Consider the following 17,464-nt stretch of genomic DNA (forward strand, 5'->3'; position numbering starts at 1 on the left):
AGTGACCCTGCTGGGGGGCTAGGACGCTAGGACGGGGCTATAGCTCCAGAAGGATTCCTCCCTGGAGCACCAGCTAAGCTGGCCACTGGTCACTGCTCGGGCACCTGCTGTGTGCCCAGCCCCTGCCCCACATGACAGCCCCGCTCTGGTCCCTGCCCCGGGTCAGCAGGAGCTCTGCTTTAGCGGACAGGCTCGGTCACCAGCCCCACACACCCTAGCGAAGCCGCGACCCAGGCAAAGGCTTTAGCAGCCACTGGAAGAGCGTTCGGGCCACATCTAGGCTCTGCCCAGTCGCCCCTACATCTTGGGATGAGAAAGGCCCAGCCCATGTGACAGTGGTGTGGGGCTCAGGGGCCTGACGGAGGACCCCAGGGAGAGGAAAGGGCCACTTCAAGAACTCCAGCCTCCCGCTTCCCCACCGTGGGGGCATCTGGACTCTCACGCCCCCAGTGCAGCAGGAGCTACGGAGCTGGGGAAGACCCGGGCTGGGGCTTTTCGAAGAGGAGAAACCCGCTGGGGAGAGGCCGTGGCCCCCCTTCCTGGGCCCCACGCAGCCTGGCCCACCCCACAGAGTCCGGGTTCTCCCCAGAACCAGTCGGGCTGCCTCACACAAACGCGAGCAGACCTCAACATCCAGGACGCCCGTCACCCCCTTCTGGAGGCCGTGCCTCCCGCGCACACCGGGGAGATGCCCAGCGGCCACTGGCGCTCCCCCGTCGGTGGGGGGTGGTGATGCCAGGCAGTCCTGAGGATTCCACCCTCCCCCTGCCCTTGCCCCGGTCAGGTTGCTGGGGCCCATCTCCCAGGGCCCCCCAAGACGGTGCTCAGCGGAGGCTGCGAAGAGCCACCCGCGCCCCTCCTGACCCGCACCGACCCTTTGCCTCTAGGCTGTCCCACCAGGGGCTCGCCCTTGAGACCCAGGCAGGCCGGGCGGCCGGGGCGGGGGCAGGATGGCCCCTCTGGCCTCGCCCCAACCGTGCCAGCAGCTCCACCCAGCCGGGCCGCCCAGGGCTCTCTGGTGGCTGACTCAGCTCACTTCCTCTCCACCGAACGCTCACGCTCGGCGGCCCCGGCCGCTGGGCAGGCTGGCCTCAGGGACTGGGGAGTGGCGCTCGTTCGGTGCTCCCTTCTGATCCGGCCCTGGGTCCCCGCCGCTATCCCTCCTCCGCCTCCTCCTCGAGGAAGGCCAACCCGCTTGCCGCCCCTCGCACCGCGCGTGCACACGTGCACACACACACACATGCGCACACCTTCCCTTCACTTCCTCGCGGAGTACGCGTGCTGTGACTCACATCTGCCTGCATTCCCCAGCACCGGCTCTGAACAAAGTATTCCTTTTCCTCCCGCTGCAGGATGTGCCCAGCAGGCCTGCTGGACGCTCAACCCGTGCGGCAGGACAGGGCCGGGCCTGGCACGCACGGCTGCCCAGGATATGCTCAGAGGGGCCTTGAGGGGGCGCATGGCCTCAACCCCCCGGAACCAGGTGGCAGTGTCGGTCGGGACAGCTCGGCCCCCGCCACCCCACCCCACACGGACCCTCACCGTCCTGCTTCTGGGATGCGCGGCCTCGGGCGCGTGACGCCCTTCACCACCACAAGGCACGCCCACCGCCGCGCGGGTTTAGCGGGAACCCGGTGGGAGGCTCGACAGCCTGGTTCTTCTGAGAGAGAGAGTCTGAGTTTGGGGATATTACAGGTTTGTGCGTGTTTCTCACTATTTAAGCTGCTTCAGAGGTTTAAATACCAAACTCCCGGGGTGCCTGGGGGGCTCAGTGGTTAAGCATCTGCCCTCAGCGCGGGTCCAATCCCAGGATCCTGGGGTCGAGCCCCACATCGGGCTCCCTGCTCGGTGGGAAGCCTGCTTCTCCCTCTCCCACTCCCCCTGCTTGTGTTCCGGCTCTTGCTGTGTCACATAAATAAATAAAATATTTTTAGAAAAATAAAAATAAGAAAATAAATGCCAAGCTCCCCAGCCAGGGGCCGACACCAACACGTGTCCTCCGGTCTCTGCCACGGAGCGTCCTCGGAGCAGGGGGAGCCCTCCACTCCAACCCCCCCCCGGCTCTGGGCAGGAGGACCGAGGCCAGGCCGGCCTTCGCTGGTCCCGCCAGGCTCACCCCGGTGGTGCAGCTCGGGCTCCCCTCCAGGCAGACATACGCGCCCAAGACTACAGCTGCCAGGCAGCCACACTGGACAGCCACGACCCCCAAGCGATTCCAGTCGTCCCAGAGCTCTGCTGCCTCTGAAGCTGCCTGTTGCATAGGACCTAGCAGACCCCAAAATGTCAACCCAGATAGAAGGGGCAATGCGGGTGTGGCACAGCAAGGACCTGGGATGAGGGCACTCCGTGGGGGTGCCAGGTGAGCAGGTGACAGGGAGATGGTGGCATGACGGACCACCAGGTCCCCAAGGCTCCACTCCCAGGAAGGGCCACTCGGGGACAACAGCACCCCCAGCCCCACAGAGCCCCCGGCCAGTTCCACCAGGTTCCTCAGCTCCCCTGCGGACGCAGGCTGGGTGGGAGGGCCAGAGCCCCCCGGGTCCACGGCGGGAGCTCACCCACGAGCGAGAAAACAAGGCCAGCTCCTCCTGGAGCCAGACCCCCTGCGTGGGAAAGAGCACGTGAGGGTGCAGACAGGATGGTGGGCGCGGCACGGCCACGGCCGCCCACCGTGTGCTTACTCCAAGCGACGGTCCTCATCAGTGCCTCCCTCGCCCACTGTCCCGTCCCGCTCTCTCTCAACACGGGCAGCTGCCCTGCCAGCCTTCTTCCCAGCCTGCCCAGCCGGCTGCTCCCCTCTTCCGAAACCTACCCCGCCCCCAACCCCGTGGCTGCGCTCGGGCCTCCCCAGCCCAGGGACCCCAGCGCCAGCCCCTGCCCACCCCTCAGGGTGCAGACCGCTACAGCCCCCCAGCTTCAGGGAGCCGGAGCCTTCTCTACCTCCCCGCCCCCTGCCTGGCTCTGAAGCCTCCAGCGGAAGCCCTTCTCCCCGCCAACAGGCCCCACACGTGCCGCAGACAGACCCCACACGGGAATGGAAGCCGACTCGAGCCTCGCTTCTCTCCTTCCCAGAAAGGAAACTGGTCTCTGGGCACAGCGGCTGCTCTGCAGGCGTCGCCCCCCGCCCCGCCCGCGCAGGTGTGAGATCGGAGGTGGGAAGCCGCCAGGCCCCGCCAGGATCCTGGTCCGAGACGCAGCGGAGCGCGAGTCTGCCCGCAGGCCTTCTCTTCATGCTGCCGAGGCCAGACCTCTGGGCCATGTTCAAAGTCGGCCCCGCTTTCACATTTCAAAAGCATGCCAAGTCTGTGCCCACCCCGTGGGGCCGGCTGACCGGGCACAGCTGGGGGCCTGTTCTCCCCACCCCCCCCCAAGGCCACAGGCCTTCTTGCAGACGCGACGCCCCGTGACCCCCCTGGGGCCTGAGCTCTGACAGGGCACCGGGCCCTACCCAGTGCGCGGGAACCGGACACGCACGCTGCGTCCAGGCCCATAAAGCTACTCCCCAAGGCCAGGATGACAACGGTGACCCCGCTCCGCGCGCATACCAGAAAGGAACGATTTTGGAAACGCACGGCCAGCGGGGAGCCCGTCTCCCACCGCGGGATAGGGGTTTATTGATCAGGGAGAAGAGGAGGCCGGCGTACCCACGTGGTAAGGGGCAGACTGTATCGTCAGGATGAACTCGCGTGTCACTGAGCACGGTCACAGATGGAGACTCACAGACGTCGTCGGAGGCGCGCAGAGACCCACAGTTAGAGTACTCGAGTGTGGCTCCCGCTCCAGCTGCCGAGGCGGAGAGAACCACGCCCCCAGCAGCAAATGCGCCTGGCGCCCAGACCCCGGGTCCTGACACTGTGCTCCGGCACGGGGAGAGCCCAGTGCAAGGCTCGGGCAGGATGTGACCCCGGGTCCTGACCCTGAGCTCCGGCAGGGGGTGGGCCCAGCGCAGTGCTGGGGCAGGCAGTGACCCCGGGGCTGGACCCCGTGCTCTGGCAGGAGCAGCCGACTGCAGGGTTGGGGCAAGACGTGGGCAAGGTGAGCCTAGAGCCACCTGCAGAGCCAGGGAGTGGGACGTGCTCACCCCCCACCAGGATGGGGACCAGAGCCGGAACAAGTCCTCCAACAAGATAAATAACTCAAAACACAGAACGAGACAGGATTCTGCCCTGATACAAGAGAGACAAATACATTAGTAAATGCGGAGAAGACACGAGGCTCCCACACAGAAAAGTTCCCAATAATGAAGAAACGTGGCCCCGGAGGCGCTGGGGCAGGACCCCCCGTGTGCACATGACCCCCCTGGGTCCGTGCCCACAGACCCCCTTCAGAGGGCAGCACGGACGGGGGAGAGAGGAGCTTCACGGAGAAGCCTGACCGACGTGCCCACGACAGCCCTGCGACTGTGGCCAACAAGGTCGACACCTCCGTGGTCAGTGAGGCGGACAGCAGGTGCCCCAATGCAGTGGGAGGAGAGGGCACTGCCCCTGTGGGCTTCCTCCTAACCCTGAGACCCCAGTTCAGCCCCAAGAAAAACATCTAAATTCCAACAGAGGAATTCCAGGTGTCTGAACAAATTCCAACATAGAGGGACCCTATCATTTGCCTAATGCTTCTCTGGCCTGTCAGGGTCATCAGAAAGCAGAAAAGTCTGAGAAACCGTCCCAGCCCAAAGGAACCTCCAGAGCCAGAGCCCAGATGCGGTCCTGAGACAGGAAAAAGATTTTACGTTAAAACTAAGGATATCTAAAACCCGACTTGAGTTAACAACGTGTCAACGCTGGTTCACCAATTTTACCACTGTTTCGCACTAACAAGATATTCACACCAGAAGAGCCTGCAGGACCCCTGAGTGTGTAGACCTCGGCTGTAGCTGTGTAATTTTCTGTGTATCTAACACCGATCTATAAAATACGGTCTATTAAAAAGCCAACAAACTACGAGCCACGGATGGGACGCGGCGCGGACGGGCCTCCAGGCATCCCGTCACCCACAGCCAGACCAGCCCTGCCCTTGAGCCGCTCCAAAGGACACAGTGAAGTTTCAAAACCAACCAATCGTAGGATAATCATCGAGGGACAGAAACGGTGCGGATGTGGGGGAGAGAGCCTCATGGACCCACCCCCACCCAACCCCCGGCCTGCAACCATTCACCCCCCACACACACTGTCCCCAAGGAGCCCAGCAGAAAATGAAAAGGAAGGCCCCTGCCCTCCAGCCGCACAGATGGCGGGTGAGTCAACAGGCAAGCCTGCGCAGGGTGACCAGCATGAGGGCACCGTGGCCCATGAGGTCCTAGCCCTGTGGGAAGGGGAAAGCCAGGAAGGCTTCCTGGAGATGATGGGTATGCAAACGGCTTGAGGTCCCTGCACACAGCGGGTAAGCCACAGCGACAGAAGGGGCAGCTGCGAGCTCAGACCCCGGTACCTGGAGAGGCAAGGTGAGCCCACAGAGCCTGGAAGAAAGGCGGCCCAGGGTCCCGTGGTGCCAGGGAAGAAGGCCACGCTTCAGGAAAGGCCCCCACGGCTACACACGGCCACACAGACAGATGAAAGGCCTCCTCTCGGCCAGTGGACCCCACCTCAGAGGCAGGGATGAGGGGTGACCGACTGCGGAGGGACACGGGGTTTCTTTCTGGGGTGACGGAAATGCTCTAAAACCTGATTGTGGCGACGGCTGCACAGTTTCGTGAATATGCTAAAACCTGGTGAATCGCATCTCAACGGGCGGTTGGCATGACATGTAAACGACGCCTCAATGAAGATATTTTAAAAACAGCCGCCTCTCCGCCTGCAGCGCCCTGCCCCTCCCTGTGGAAGCCCGCCGCCCCCGGATCCCGCAGCTCCCCCAGCCAGGCTCCCGGGACCGGAGCACCCCCACCCCAGGGCACAGCCCGGCACCCCAGCCTGTGCCGAGGCCACATTTCACTTTCCCAAGGCTTACAGACTGGGGAGCTGGAGCAGAGAGGGGCAGAAGCGACACAGGAGTAGCGGGGAGGGGTGGCGTGAGGGGGGCACTTCCCTAACCGGGCTCAGAGGCCGCCCTGGCTGGGGAAGGGAGCAAAGTTGCGCCAGACAGAGGGCTCGGCCAGCCCTGCAGGCACCTGGGGCAGAAGGGGGCGGAGGGCAGGGAGAGGGGGAGGCTCAGAATGCAGCCGCACGCCTGCCTGGCCTGGGAGGCCGCTGCGGCACAGGAAGGACTCAGATGTGCCCCCACCTATACTCCACGCTGGCAGGACTCGGGAGGGACTCCTGCCTCCTCACGCCACGTGCTCACCCCAGACACCCCCAAGCCCCTGCTGCTCACAGGGGGACGGGCTAGAAGCAGAGTGCTTTCCACTGATGGCGGGAACCTGCCCGAGAGAGGGGAGCTGTCCCCCCCACCTCTGGGGCCCTTGACGGTGCCCAGCACACTGGGTTTCTCTTCCCCACAGATTAACCTGGCTCTGGTGGCACAGAGGAGTTCGGGTAGCGCCCCCTCCCCATCTCTCATTCCAGAGGCACAGGTAACAACTCACTGACCACGGTGCTTGACGGTTTCCAAACACCCTCACTTCAGAGGGGAGAAATAGGGCCCCTGGTGTCCCGTATCTTTCTTCCCAAATCTGGGGCTGAGCCCTGAGACAGCCAGAAGCCCTGACTCCAACCACAGCCAGCAAACACCAGCCCGTGCTGGGGACAACGAGCACCTGCCCACTGGCCACCATCTCCCCCTGCCCCTCCTTCTTGGAGAAGCCGGCCGGCCCATTCTATGAATGGCAGAATGCTCTCAAACCTCTGGTTTCTGTATACGACACCAAGACCCTTGTTTACAGGTGACCAAACCCCGGCCCAGAGAGGTTAAACGTCTTGCCCAAGAACACACAGCAGCAAGATCAAGTTTTCTGCACCTCACCTCCCTGCTACAGGTTAGGAACAGAGACCGGTCCAAAGCTGACTGCCACTCACCAGCCTGTGGCCTCAGGGAGATTACTCTTCTGAGAAGAGCTTCCTCATCTGTGCCACGGAGCTAGTAACAGCACCCACCTCCGGTTACAAAGACCAATCCTACAAAGCGCTCAGAGGGCCGGCAGGCCTGGGGTCCGGGACGCCCTCGTTACTGCCGCGTGCTAGATGGCAGAAAGCCTTCCCACCACGACTCTCGGCCGATCGCTCACACTGCTCTCACGGACCCCCAGAAACGTAACTGGACTTGCCACAGGGGCTATCGGGGAGGCGGTGAGGTCGGGAGCCTTGCAGCCAAACAAACCAGGTTCCAATCCCAGCCCTGCGACTTATCTAAATGGGGGCACAGGCCAGCCCACCTCTCTGTGCCTCAGTTTCTCCCACTGGGGCAGAAGGGGGACAGTGCGTGGAGAACACCTGTCCCACACCTGATGTCCCACGCTGGTCTCAGTGCTTTCTGTCACTGTTCGCAGAGTTTCTGTGAATGGCCAGTACTCCCTGTCTTCCAGGGTGACCACAGGGGACTTCAGGCACAGGCCTCAAACACGATCGCAACCCGGTCAGAACTCAGACGCCAGACAATGTCAACGACAGCCCCCAGGAGGGGCCAGTCATCGGTGCAGAAGGAGGGGCCCAAAGTCTCCCGCCGGCCCCTCCGTGCGGGCCGCACACAGACACCGGAGGAAGGAACACGGTTTTCTCGAATCAGGGAACCCTCCCCTGGCTCCACCTCTGGAAGGAAAGTCTGAGCGACGTCCCCTGAAGTTCTCAAGTTACCCGATTACATTTCTTGACCTCGCCAGCCGGCCGACTCCCAACCTGGGGCAGGGCTGGGCCTCCCACCGCTGGTCCCTCAACCACCATCATCTTCAGCGACCCGGGTCTCCTCCTGCGCCCGCCAGCCACACCAGACTCTCAGGGACTTGAACTCTTACCCCTATGCGTGGGGTATTTTCGAGATTCTGCCCAGGATGAAGACCCAGCGAAAGTCCCCACTGCCATGCTGCCGAAGGGCCACGGAAGAAACCAGCCCGAAACCACCGCAGGGCCAAAGAGCCCCCAAGTCCGCTTCCAGCCCCCCCAACCCAGAGGCCTTCCTCCAGGCACCTGGGGAGTGGACACATTCTCCTGGAGCGGCTTCCCACGGGCGCCCTGTCTGGGCCGAGCACACAGACGCCACCTCCCCAGCAAGTGCAGCTGTATCCCTCCCACTACTCACCTCCACAGCCCACGTCTCATCTCCCCAAGTCCGCCGGGACGCCCCAAACCCCAGCGCAGTCAGAGCTCCCACGGGGCAGCAAGCGCGCCCGGAAATGGTCTTCCGTGCTCGGGGCGACAGGTGCCGCAGCCGCGGGAAGCGAAGCAGGCAGAAGCTCAGAGAAGGGGTCGCCGGGCCACACCGCCGGCCACCGGTGTCTTCCTTCCCAGCTAGTACACGCTTTGTGCTGAGAGGGGCTCCAGAAATGCTCAGCACGTCCCCAGCACGGCCGCCAGGCGGGACCCCATCCCGACACACAATAGAGGCCGGACATCAGAAGTGAGGGGCGCCCGAGGGGCCGCCCCCGCAGAGGAGCCGCTGGCTGGAGCCCAGACCGCGCCAGGACGGGAACTCCACTCCCTCACAGGCTCGTGTGGCTCCGGCCCCCGGAGGGAAACAGCCCAACCACAACACGGGGGAGCTGAAAGGGGTCCGTCCACCGGGGCCCATGAGGTGACGGGGTGCCGAGGGCATGGCCACCAACACAGGCCACACCACGGACGCGTCAAGGGAGCCCCTCCGTTCGCCGATGACACGGATTCCACCAAGAGTGGCCCGGGGCTGGGGCTGGCGTCTGTCACATCTGGAACGTCGCTGTGACACACAGAGGACGGGCTGCAGGCTCACAGCCTCTCCTGGCAACAGGGTTCACTGGGCTCTAACAGCACTGTTTCATTGTGCCTGAACCGCGATTCTATTCTGTTCTGTCGTAGAGCAGAAATGGTGATTCAGGAAAAACAGGCCTGTTTCTCCCCCTCGTTTCCAGCTCGTGAAGGTGAGGCCCAGGGAGCACAGGGACTGCCGGTCACCGGGCGCTGCCAACCACTGGTCTCCTGACACCCACTCCTGGCTGGACTGACAGATAAAAGGGTACTGAGGGGAGCCTTGCGGGCTGGCAGTCTGGAGAGAGACCACCTGGTTCCTCCTCCTTGAGGGGTCCCTCGGCCACCTCCAGAGAAACCCAGAATAAACAGGTTGCCAGGGCCAGAGCCCAGCCAACCACAAGTTTAAGACTTTCCCAGTTTCCAGGAAATGCCTTTCCCGAGTGCAAACACACAGACATCCCAAAGACAGGCCCTGCCCGTCCACAGGCCGCACCACTGGGACAGCCACACCCCACACCTCATCAGCCAGGGCAGTGGAGGGGGAAGAAGGGCAGAGGCCCCACGGACCCCCACCTCCCAGCCCCCGGGACCAAGGTGGCACCCCCACCCCCCCCATGAGTCCAGCACTGTCCAGACTGCGGAGGTTCAAGGCCCCTGCCCTGCAGTCACAAAGTGCTCCAGAAGGACCAGCACCATGCCCAGGACAGGGAGAAGGCCAGCCAAGCCAAGCCCCCTACCTGGGCCACGCAGAGGGTTTTTGAGGGTCTGCAAGCAGGAAGGTGGGACAGGGTTCTTTAGGTCCCCAACCCAAGGAATCGCAGCTAACAACGGTGGGATGTGCTTCCCTCCCAGCACAGGGCAGGGGCGAGAGCCGGAACACACTCACCCAGGGGGATGATGTGTGCTCAAATGCGCCCGGGACACAAGTGGGGCAGTCAGGGAAACTGAAGGGTGTTCTGATCTCTGCCCTGGGTGTGCCTGGCCAGCAGGTGGCCTGCAACACGTCCTCTAATACTTGTATCAGCCCCTCTCCCTTTACTGCTGGGGAAAATGAGGACCTGGAGGTGCAATGCCTTCCTGCCCAAGGTCACAGGGCATGTGCACCAGAGGCAAGTCTCCCAAGTTGTCTCTTAACTAGTGCATAGCTCCGCCCATCCTGCCAGGCCCAGACTTAGAACAACCCCCAGCGCTGGGCCACTATGGGGCCTGGGACCCAACGGCCACGACTTTTGTGTGCGGGAAATTTCCTCCGAAGGAAGGTATTTCCTCCGCAGCCTGCATAGGGAAGGCAAGAAAAAATTCCCATCCTGCAAAAGATCTCCCCCCAAATGAATTTTACCTGCGTCTGGAAATTCAGGACTGGCAACAACCCCTCGAGCAACCACGGGGGCAGCCACGGAGGTCTCCAGCCCTGGGGCCTGCCGCCCCTCCCGCCACAGACAGAGCCACTGTCAGGGGCAGGTGAGCCCGCCCACCTGTCTCTGGCTCCCCTTCCCCCGCAGCTGTAGGCCTGGACAGGGGTGCGGGTTCTGCTCCGAGCAGGTGGGGACCCCAGGCTGGGGGCCGCCACACTCCGCCGCCTGGCCTGCAGGCGGCCCGGGTCCCCGCAGAGCCCCACTAGCTAGAAGTCACAAACAAAGGGAGAGCAGCCAAGGCAGAAAGAGGGGTACGGGGAGGGGGCGAGTGGCCACAACTTTTTGGCGGGGTCGTTTCTGGGGTCGCGGGCTCCCTCCTCCTCCCCTGTGTCCCCAGGGAGTGGGTTCCACGACGACGTTCGCCCGCCGAGCCCGTCTCCGCCGCGCTTCGGCCACCAGCAGCACCCCAGCCCGGGCCCCGCGCCCCCGGGACGTCCTCCTCTCCCAGGCCGGTCGGGCGCCGGGGGCCGCGGGGCGCGCGCTCGAGGGGGGCGGCCGTGACGCGCGCTCCGGCCCCGCGCGGGACTGGGGGCGTGTGTGCGGGGCGCGCCCGCGCGGGGCCCTTCTAGGAGGGCCGCTGGCTCCGGGCAGCGGAGGAGCGTGGCCGAGCGCGCGGGGTCGCGGCCGGGCCGGCCCGGGCCGGAGCGGGTCCGTGTGTCCGCGAGGTCCGTGTGGGCGTCCGCGCGCGCCGCTTACCCTGCGCGGAGATCGGAGCCAAGTCTCATTCACCCGCTGCCGCGGCGCCCCCCTCGCCGGCCGCCGGCCGCGCTGCACCTGCCGCCCGCCCGGGAGCCCACGGCGCCGGGGAGCCCGGAGGAGGCGGCCCCGCGGGTCCGGGCCACGAGCGCGGAGGCGGCGGCGGCGGCGGCGGCGGCGGCGGCGGCGGCGGCGGCGGCGGCGCCAGGTCGCGCGCTCGCGTCCCGCTGCGCGGAGTCTGCGCGCTCCGGGCCCGGCCTGCGCAGCCGCCGCCCCGCCCCGCGCCTCGCCCCGCCCCGCACGCCGCCCCGCCCCGCGCCTCGCCCCGCCCCGCCCTCCGGGGGCGGCGGGCTCCGGAGCCCGCGGGAGCGCGCCTGTCCCGGCGGGGCGGCGCGCGCGCTCACGCCCGGTCCCGCGGCGCCACCTTTGTCTGGGCGGCCCACGTGCGTCCCCGCCACCTGCTCCCACGCGCACGCGCAGCGGCTCCTCCGCGCGGAGGCCGCGGCCACGTCCCCGCGCTCCGCCGCGGCGAGCGCCTCGGGTGCCGCCACGCACGGCCACGCACGGCCACGCACGCCGCTGTCACCTCGCCGGGGCCCGCGCGCCGCACCGCCCGGGGACGCGCCGGGGCCGCCGCGGGTCCGAGACGGTGCTGCGCTGCCCGTGGCGACCCGCACCCCAGGGGAACGCCCTTCCCGTGACGGCCGCTGCTGGCCCACGGCCGGGGGAGTGGGGCGCGCTGCCCTGGACCCCGGCGCCCGGCGGGGCTCCCGCACGCCCGCGGGTGCTGCCTGGCCTCAGGGCCTGGCTCTGGGTGGTCCCCGCTCTCTCCAACTCTCACCCTCGTAGAAGGGAGCCGCGCCAGCGCCCTCCGCACTCCCGCGTCTGTCCAGGCACCACCCAGTGGGGTCCCGCTCTGCGCGCTCCTGCCCCCGGCTCTGGGACACCCTCTCCCCCGGAAAATCCTGCCCCACCTTGGCTGCACGACCAGAGGCCGTCCCAGCTCACAGGACGGTGCGGAGTGGACAGAGGGAAGCAGCCCCAGAGAAACCGGGCCCTTAGGCGGGGCTGGGGTGCCGGCTATGAGCCCCTCGCCCGGGTCTGACCGGAACAAGGCTACTGACGATTGGGCTGGGAGGGTAGGGGAACCCGGGGAATACAGAAGGCCTGCATGCTGTCACCCAGGCTCCTCGGCCTCCCCTGGCCAGCTGGGTCCTCTGGGCTCTGCCCTGCCCTTCCCATCTGCCCGCGAGTGTCCCGCCCGCGCTTCCTGCGCTGCAGAAACTGACAAGCACCGGAGTCCTACAGGCACCTCCCGCTCAACAAACCCAGAACTGAACTCTCCGCTACCCTCCCGCCCCAACCCGCCTCCAGCCTCCCCTCCCTCTGGGAAAGTCCTATCCATCCCTCCAGAGGCCCTAAGTCCCTGAAACACTTCCTGGGCAAGATTTGGGTCCCCCCCTTTTTTCTCCTGACCCAGCATCTCTGCCTGGGGAGGCAGCCTGATGGGCCAGGGTCGGAGGCTAGCATTCAGGTGAGCTCCTAGCAGGAGACTGTCCTTCTCTGTGACAGTTTCCTTCTGCAGAATAGAGAACCTGATGACTTCCGAGTAAGGGAGCTAACCTATCGCCTGTGGCCCGGCTCCAAGCCCCCAGTTCCTCAATGCACCGCTTGACCAGCCTGGCCAGAAACAGTCCTGGCCTCCCGAGTACCCAGAGCGCCTAGGAGTCCCCACCTAGTACCTGCCACCTCCTGTCTCCAACACTAGGATTGTTTGCATGGTTACTGATTATGTTCTTGCCTCCCCGAACCCTCCCCACCGCACAGCTGGGGCAAGACCCAGATTATTTATGTGTGAGTCACTGCACCCCCCCCCCCCCCCGCATCCCACCCTCACCTCCCGACCTTGGCCAGACTAAGTATGGTTGTCAGGACGTTTTTGTTCACAAATGACAGAAATCCACCTCCAACTAGCCCCAAACGGCCCCTATCTGCCCATGAAAGCAGCAAACAGAGCTCCCCACCATAGCATGGCGCAGACCAGGGGCCCAAAAAATGTTTTTTGAAGGCGTGCCCAGGGTCGGGGGAGCAGGCAGGAGCTGGAGGGAACCTGGGGAGAAGGGAAGGGGTTGAACCAGACTGCCGGGTCCACCTCAGGAGCCCTCACGTCCAGTCCTCCCAACAGACATCTGCGGTGGGTGGGGGACAGGACATCTGCACCTGCTGCCGCCAGCGAGGCCACAATGGTGGGCAAAGCCAGGTTTGGTCCCCCCGGTGGGTGGGTTCAGACCGGATCCCCCTCAAAGCAGGCGCTTGGCGTGATGGGATACTGCCCTGCTCGGGGCTCCTGAGAGTTATCCTGTCACCTCATTTACAAATGGGGACTGTTCCAGGCTCACCTGTGTCTGTGCCCCAAATGAACAGGCTGAAGCCCTAACCCCCAGTACCTCAGAATATGACGGTGTCTGGAGATGGGGCCCTTACTGCAGCCTTTATCGAGGTGATTACATTAAAATGAGGTGCTTAGGATGGGCCCTAACTCAGTCCGGCTGGGGTCCCTAATAAGAAGAGGAGGTCAGGACACACACAGACACACGGACGGATGACCGTGTGAGCAGGGAGAGGACAGCCATCTGCAAGCCCAGGAGAGGGGTTCGGACCTTCTGCCTCTGGAACCCTGAGGAAATAAATCTCCGTTGTCCCAGCGTCCCCTCCTTCCCAGTCTGTGGTATTTATGCCGAGCAAACTCCCACAAGGACCCGGCTCAGAGCAGCCACCTGACCACTCGGGTCCCCATTAGCCCTCCACCCCTCTGCTCAACCATGTGCTGGTGGGCATTACCAAATTCTGAGCTGTGTTGGCAGCTGTGAGAAGGTCTCCTGGAGTCCTCCCTCAACCTGGAACCAGCTGAGCCCTCAGAACGGGCCTCTTGGCCTCAGAGCCCCAAAGAGCATCCAGGGGGGCAAGATGGCTAGACTCACACGAACCCCTGGGTGACTAGCAGAAGCAGGGGATGTCGGTGGCTAAGAAAGTCATGCAGAAAGAAGTCAGCGGGAGGCCTGGGCAACTTGCTGCAGACCCCGTCCTGCTCGCCCCCCCCTGCTCCCCAGGGCCCTCAGCACCCCGGAGCGTCCTCCCCAAATCCCACCGTCCTCGGGCCTTGTCCTGCCTTTCCCACCAGGCTGCGCTCTGGGCCTGGCAGCTCCCTCCAGCTGGGCTGGCTGGACAGCCCCCGCCCCGGCCCCTCGCCCCCTGGGCCTGCACGTGGGGGCCCGGGTCCTCCGTTCAGAGCCTCCTCGCCTCACCCCGACCTCCACACCAAGGCAGGCGGGACCCCTACAGTCCCTGAGGCGGCTACCTCCGCATCTCTGACCCAAAGTCCCAGGGCTCCCCTCCTTGCTGGGCCACCTGTGGGCACACAGCCCCCCCTGCTGCCCAAGGACTCCCCTGCTGTTCCTCTGCCTGCCCGCCCCACCTGGGGGCACGGCTCCTCCCTCGGCCTCTTCTTCCGGCCACGCTGAAGGGCCACCTCCCCTCTGGGGTCCCCCCTGACCGCCTCTCCTGCTTTTCTTTTCCTCCTGCCACCAAGGACTTCATCATACATGCCAAGGGAGGCTCCTGACCAGCCAGCCAGTGCCTCCCCTCGTCCCAGCACCAACACCAGCGGGGGTGGCCTGTGCCTCTGAGACCGTCTCTGTGCTCTGCCTGAGGACAGGGACCACGGCTGACCCCCTCCAGCCTCAGGGCCGTAGCAGCGGTCTCTGCAAGCCTGGGGACAGTGGTTCTTCTCTGGGCATCTTACCTCTCACACGCCGTAGCTGTGCTCTTTTTGGGCACACCACATTCAAGTGCCCTCTCTTTCAGCAAGCCTTCCGCGCCTGCTTCTTTTCTCGGAGCTCCTAGAGGGCCACTCTCTCCACCCTGGACTCTTCTAGAAGAGCCAGCCTGCCAAGAGGTCCCTCCCGGACAGAGCCGTCTGCCATCGGAGTCTCCCCATTCATCAAGTCCCGGGCCAGCGCCCCTCTTTGTTCCCTTCCTCCTGGCCACCTTCCCCCCAAGATACCCGATCCTCTGCCCTAGGACACCAGCCTCAGAGCTGCTGACCCACCTTGGACTCTGGGCACCGACTCCGGCCCTCAAACCTCTCTCTTGGGGACCTGCTCTCTCCCCGCCAGCTGCTCCTGCGGGCCTGTGGCCCCAGCGCCATGAGACTGTGAGGGCCCTGGCCAGAGAAGTTCAGGACCGCCATCCACATGCTCTTGGCTCCGCGTCCTTGGACACACAACCTAGACCTCTGAGCCTCAGTTTCGTCTTCTGTGAAGGGAAGAGGTAAGGTGCACACCACCAGGCTGTGATCTCCACCTCTGGAGAGGCAAGAGGCAGGCTGTAGGGGAGGCCAAGGGTGGACAAAGTCTCCGAGGAAGGGTCTGGAACAGGATTCATGGTGCCTGCTGGTGCAGGGGGCTGAAGGTCTGATGGATCCCTGAGTCCGACAGGAATCAACACGTTTGTATTTCAGTATATGGGAAAGCCTTGCATATAGTAGTCGCTCAGAGATGTGGTCTGGGTCACCGGCTAGTCGACACCCAGAAACTCTCTTTACATGTTTCCTTGACTTTAAAATGCTGAGGGCAGAGTGGGGTGGCGCCGGGGCGGCTCAATCGGTGAAGCGTCTGCCTTTGGCTCAGGTCATAAACCCGGGGTCCTGGGATCGAGCCCCGCATCGGGCTCCCTGCTCTGCTTCTCCCCCTCCCGCTGCTGCTCCCCCTGCTGTGCTCTCTCTCTCTCTGTCTCAAATGAATAAGTAAAATCTTAAAAAAAAAAAATGCTGTTGGGTAAGATGCACCATCAACTTAATAACAGGTTTTCAGGAAAAAATGGCCCACCCCTGCTGTGTCAGACACGCTCCTCTGTTCCGAGCTGCATCAGCGTCTCAGAAAGGAGAGGATGGAAACCAGTGAGAGTCTCAGAGGAATGAGCCGCGGCTGAATGCAGGTGTGAAGGGCTTTCTCAGCTTCGGGGCCCTGGAGAGACTGTGTTCTCTGAAGGGAGGGGAGCCCTAAAGACACGGCCCCTTAGCAGGGCTTCACCAGGCCCTGGGGAGGCAACAGAGCACAGACCCCAGCCACTGGCCTGGGACCCAGGGGCTCGCTGCCTAACTTGGGGTTCTGGCTTCTGAGACTGACGGAGTGTGCCACCTGGTGGCAGCAGGCGGCAGTGCAGGGACTGGGCGCCTTTCCCCCTCCGCCAGCCCTGGAGGTCTGCCCAGCCCCCGCCTGGAGACCCGCTTATAAGCCCCGCTTTCTGCCTCCTTGTGGGAGAAGGCTGGGTCAGCTACCTGGATCTGGACTCTGTCTTACATGCCATGTGACCGTGCCAAGCCCCTCCCACTCTGGGTGCCTCAGTTTCCCTACCTTGTAGGGCAGTGGTCTCCTTTCTTCTCATCCCACGCCTACTCCGCACCCACGTGGACGCTGGCATCTGTCAGGCCTGGCTCAGACAGACTTTCCTTGGAGGGGGGAAGATCTATACCTGAAGGGTGAGCCCAGGTGGTCAATGGGGCTAGGACCTGCCACAGTCTGGGGGCTGGGGGCTTCTTGGAGGGGGAGCTTTCAGGCCTCTCTGAGGGAAGGCAGGCCTGGCAGAGGCCGGAGGGAGGAGATGGTGGAGGAGTGACAGCCCTCTCTGTCCCTGAGCCCATGGAGCTGAACAGGCATGGTGGGTGGGAACCTGGGGGCCAGTGAGCCGAGGAACCAGTGCAGAGGAGCCCCAAGGGCTAGTAAAGGGAAGACGGAGGAGGGTGACTGACGGTCGGTCCCTCCCCAAGCGACTCTCTTGTATAAGAACAAGAGAGTAAGATAGAGAGTTATGATCCTATGGACCAGCTCTGTCTGATGGAATTTTCTAGAATGATGGAAATACTGTATATTTGCACAGTCCAGTAGTTATGGAGCACTTGAAATGTGGCTAGTGGCCCTAGGCCGTGGGACAGCACTGCATGGAAAAGGATAGTACGTCCAAAGGATGTGCCCACAAAGCAGATGGAAACTGGAGATAGGAAAAAAAAAGATGGAAATCATAAAAGAACACCATTCAGGAAACTTGTGGGACTCCTGGGTGCTTCAGCCGTAAAGCGTCTGCCTTCAGCTCAGGTCATGATCCCGGGGTCCTGGGGTCCTGGGATCCAGGCCCGCATCGGACTCCCTGCTCAGCGGGAAGCCTGCCTCTCCCTCCGACTGCTGCTCCCACTGCTTGTGCCCCCCCCATGACAAGTAAATGAATAAAATTTTAAAATAAAAGAAAGAGGGCGCCTGGGTGGCTCAGTGGGTTAAGCCGCTGCCTTCGGCTCAGGTCATGATCTCAGGGTCCTGGGATCGAGTCCCACATCGGGCTCTCTGCTCAGCAGAGAGCCTGCTTCCCCCTCTCTCTCTCTGCCTGCCTCTCCATCTACTTGTGATCTCTCTCTGTCAAATAAATAAATAAAATCTTTAAAAAAAAATAAAAATAAAATAAAAATAAAAGAAAGAATTAGGAAAACTCAGAAAACCC

At 63.6% G+C, this 17,464-nt stretch overlaps 1 protein-coding gene across 2 annotated transcripts in view; it reads right to left on the reverse strand.

Moving 5' to 3' along the window:
* The window catches only part of GRAMD4 (GRAM domain containing 4), a 74,592-nt gene extending 62,795 nt beyond the window's left edge, over positions 1 to 11,797 (reverse strand). The window contains exon 1 of one of the 2 annotated variants that reach the window (XM_082739614.1): positions 11,757 to 11,797. Coding sequence is in view for 1 of the 2 variants with exons in the window: in XM_082739609.1 (XP_082595735.1) it covers positions 10,916 to 10,944 (29 nt within the window). In the remaining variant the exon portion in view is untranslated. Of the gene's footprint in view, positions 1 to 10,915; positions 11,086 to 11,756 lie in introns of those variants that run through there. The other variant, XM_082739609.1, reaches the window with a different exon arrangement.
* Between the last annotated feature and the right edge of the window lie 5,667 nt (positions 11,798 to 17,464).

Source organism: Mustela nivalis (genome assembly GCF_964662115.1).
Source record: "Mustela nivalis genome assembly, chromosome: 7".
Taxonomy (NCBI): Eukaryota; Metazoa; Chordata; class Mammalia; order Carnivora; family Mustelidae; genus Mustela; species Mustela nivalis.